General features: G+C 41.2%; 1 protein-coding gene across 1 annotated transcript in view; it reads right to left on the bottom strand.

Annotated features, from left to right (window-relative positions):
- The window catches only part of LOC106809635 (bifunctional lysine-specific demethylase and histidyl-hydroxylase NO66-like), a gene marked incomplete at its 5' end in the record, with an annotated part of 38573 nt that extends 35291 nt beyond the window's left edge, over positions 1 to 3282 (bottom strand). Inside the window, 6 exon segments of the mRNA XM_014812798.1 lie at positions 238 to 345; positions 580 to 686; positions 1103 to 1216; positions 1927 to 2026; positions 2233 to 2378; positions 3071 to 3282. Coding sequence (XP_014668284.1) covers positions 238 to 345; positions 580 to 686; positions 1103 to 1216; positions 1927 to 2026; positions 2233 to 2378; positions 3071 to 3282 — 787 coding nt within the window.
- Between the last annotated feature and the right edge of the window lie 934 nt (positions 3283 to 4216).

Here is a 4216-nt window from a genome sequence, read left to right as displayed (position 1 = left end):
GTACATGACAGACTGAAGAGAATAAATCAGTGAAGCTTATCTGAAATGAAAATGCAATGCTAACTATATCATGCCAGGAAACACATTTCATTTAAAATTCTCTCTCTCTCTCTCTCTCTTTCGTGCACTTGCTCACGACAGTACCATTTACAATTTAGTCTTATTCCCTCTATCTTTAGGTGAGTTTCATGCACCACCATAATCCTAACCCATAGATCACAAAGAGATTATTTTTACCTGGGATTGTACAAGCGCCAGTGTTTTTTCCCCTCGATCTGCATAACAAATGCATCAATGTCGTCCCAGTGTGGAGCAAAGCCCTGCGTGCCCGCTGGTGTGAGATAGCTGTAAAATTTACGCAAACGTCTCAAAATCACAAAGACCTTATCTTATTAACCCACACTTGATAAATTATTGGTAAACACCTGGAAATAACATGCCAAATTTCTTGCGTAAGGAATGAGTCTCACTTCTACGTTCATTACCTAGTTCCTAATTCGTTCCATTCCAGCACGGAATACGAATGAATTTATAACGAGACATCAGTAAGATTTTTAACAGACACAGTAGCATGCTTACACATTCATTCCAACAAAGCTGCTAAAGTACTCCGTCAGGCACGAGTTTAGCCTCCAAATGTTCTTCGAATACGTTTGCGGGTTCAACATTCGTAGCGAACATCCATTCTGAAAGTAAAACAAGAGAGCATCCAGTCTTCCGTGCCGCGTCACGAACTGTAAACTTGAACACAATGCATGTAACCAATAATATTGGATCATTAATAACATCACTGTCAAGGTAAACAATTTAAGGATTTAACCATGAACAATGATGTTATTAATGTTTCAAAAGAAATCCGACTATGAAATTTCAAAATAATATTGGATTTCTCTTACAATTACAGTGATATGACTGAAGCACGGCTAATGGACAGAATACACAATGCCTTTATATTAGAGACATATTACCAAAAAGATGTGGCATTGAAATTTACTTTACATAAGAACTGCGGGAATCACATGTCCAAGTCCTAAAACTGTGGCTAAAACCACATAGAGAAGTGATAAAAATCTATAGAGAAATAGCCTGTTGATGGTTTTACCTGGAAATAGTCCCACACTACAGGTGCATAAGCTCTTCCTTCCGGGTTATGCGTCTCCCGCTTCCCATTCGTGTAAGACACAACATCCAGGTTCACCGTGTATTTTATGTTTTCCTATATAACACACGCAAAAGGGATTGTAGAAAATATATCAAATGGCATTCTCGCAATACATTTGTTATCGAATTCTCTAATCATTCATTTAACCGAGAATACCCACTCACCCACTCACCCACTCACCCACTCACCCACTCACCCACTCACCCACTCACTATCCATCTTATTCCCCTATCCACTCACTGGAAGTTTTACCCCGTCAACCACTCGCTAGATCATTTTACTCCACACTAACTCACTAAATGTCTCACTTCCCCAGGGGTAGAAATTAACGTTTGAACACGGGAGTCCAACGGAATCCCTACCCTCAAAAAGAGGGAGTCCGAAGCAAAATGAGGGAGTCCGCAGTCTGAGGTTCAAAATTAAAGATATTAACAATAACGCATGTGCTTATTTTTAAGATTCATGCAGTTGCACGTCTGCCAAATTTTCTTGGGACATTAGCTGAAAAAATACGGTAATTCCGCGAGGCCGTGCTCTGGAACGAACTAGTCAGTATCGCAGAATTTTCAGGGAGTCACACGGACTCCTGCATATGTCAAATCAGGGAGTCCGACAGTAAATCAGGGAGCATTTGACTCCGGACTCCAGTTAATTTCGCACCCTGCTTCCCTAAACTCTCACTACAGACTTTACTTCTCCTACCCTCTCACTATGGATTTTACTTTCCCCCATCGATAACACGACCTTCGGTTATTGCACTGTACCGTGCGTAGGATGTGATCCATCTCATCCGTACTGAACCAGCCTTCGTAGTACTTTGGCTGATGTCTCTTCACTAGCAAAGGCTTCCTCTCCCACAGCTCCCTGCAGAACGCACAGGACAAGCAGATCGTGATCACACATATTCAAGAAGACGCCTTCGCGATATTGACAGTAAATTTCTAATTTACGATACTTCATCAAATAATAATTGTTATTAATGTTGTGAGAACTGTCGTAAAATTGCAAGCATCATTCGATTATGAAACTAGAGGACAATACTATAGATGTGCATGCACGAAGTCGCGTACTTGAAGAACTTGTGCGGCTTTACGGGACCGATGAGCCATTCGAATGTTGTCGACGCAGCCGTCTGGCTGTCCTCCATCTGCTCCATCTCATCGATCTGCAGCTCCAGAAAATCTTCGTCCGATTCATCGCCACCTTCTCTAGTATTCTACAACAGCAGACCCACATTCATCATTAGTGCGTACGCTAGTATGGATACGTGTGCCGGCCCTGGTATCCATAGCGACCAGCGCGTTACACTTTGGTAGGACGTGCCTGCGGTCACGTGCGCCTTGCCGCGGAACTGCGCGCAATATCCGTGCTCAGCGGTCAGGATCAACTCCGCCTTTGCGGGATGTCTCTAGTATCCGGTCTCTACTGGATTTATCATGCCAGCTCGGCACATGCGTAGGCATGTGTTTGATGAACCTACCACAGCCACGTTAGTAGCAGCCACATGCTGTCCTTGCAGCAGTATTTCAAGTGACACAGTTTGTTGCCATGGGTGTGATAATCAAGATTGGCTACAACCTTATGACAACCAAACAGATGCATGCTAACACCTCGGCCACCTTCTCCAGCCTTCTGCAACATGCTGCAACATGCTGCAACATGCTGCCTAATCATCTATGTAATAACAAAACGGTAGTAGCTGAGCTTGCAAAATAAGTGGTTTAATGTGAGAACCTATTATCGTGGCAAATATTAATATATTATGGTTTATAAGCAGTGCTAGCTACTTACATACCAGCTGTAGATCTGTTAAACCCATCATCAACTGATTTATAAAACATTAAATAACTCTATACTGATAGACTAGCATCATACTATTGATTAGTGATCAGGTTTGTTTGCACTAACCGGTGTAGCATTGGATGTCATTTCAGTAACATCGCCACCCTTGGACGTCCTTTTACGTTTTAATTTTTTGTTTGAACCTTTCCCATTTGCCGATTTTCCCTCGACTTTTTTCTTGGATGAATTGCCTGGACTTCCACCTTTCTTTCTTCCTTGCTTTGGTGTCACTGGCCCCTTTTCAACTTGGGATGCTGACTTCATTTTTGGTGGAACACCTGAAATGTAAAAGATAAATTTTACGTGTTTAACATAAAAAATACTATAATACTAACAGGTACTAAAATAAATACAAGAGCCGCAGAGCGTCTGGGCTCATCTGAGGTCCGTTGCTTCGGTTATAAACGTAACATTTTTTGGTTTTTGTTACTCTGATTTCCAACAGATGGCAGGCACTACCTACCTAGAAATTAAACAGGGACAGTCTACATTACCCCAGTCTTACATGAACTAAAGAATACAATGCTTTACCGTTGATTCGAACGTGAAATTAGGAGTTTTGAGACTCAAGGTAAATTCAGGGCTAAAGTCCGTTCAACAAGGTTTGTTTATCGTTTTCCTAACGGGATATAATATAATAACTGTGTAGTATGTAAAATTTCAAAGTATTTTTGCATGTGGAAACACAAATCAAGGTTCATACCCCACACGTGTAAGCGTTGTCATATTTCTTACCGGAAAAAATAGTATACTGTCGAATGATATCATAACAAATTCGCTAAAATCCACCGGTGCAGTGGCATTTGAGACAAAAATGCACGAAATATCCGTTTTTGCCCTGTTTTCATATCAATATATTATTATGAAGGGGAACGATTTCCATACTATTTTAACGTGTAAGGGTGAAATAACACTCATGCAGAGTGAATGTGTCAGTTTGGTTGGCTTTCCTGCAAAGAAAATGTGGTAAATCAATAAGTGAATATGCGGTAAAAACGAGAAAATCCCAGCACAGGGCGGTAGTTGCATTGTTAACACCGGCAGCGTTGAATGTGTTAATAGTGTTATTGGTAATACTTGAGTAGATTAGCATGTGAGCCCAGCACAACGCAGCGAGACAATCCGTACTCGTAACTGCTGTTGCACAAACTACGACGAAACAACTGAACATCTGCTTTATCATTACGTCAAAATATCTCAACTTCTTGGCCA

This window comes from Priapulus caudatus, unplaced genomic scaffold (genome assembly GCF_000485595.1).
Source record: "Priapulus caudatus unplaced genomic scaffold, Priapulus_caudatus-5.0.1 Scaffold370, whole genome shotgun sequence".
Classification (NCBI taxonomy): Eukaryota; Metazoa; Priapulida; class Priapulimorpha; order Priapulimorphida; family Priapulidae; genus Priapulus; species Priapulus caudatus.
Note: the sequence above shows the minus strand (reverse complement) of the source record. Positions and strands in the feature narration are given on the sequence as shown.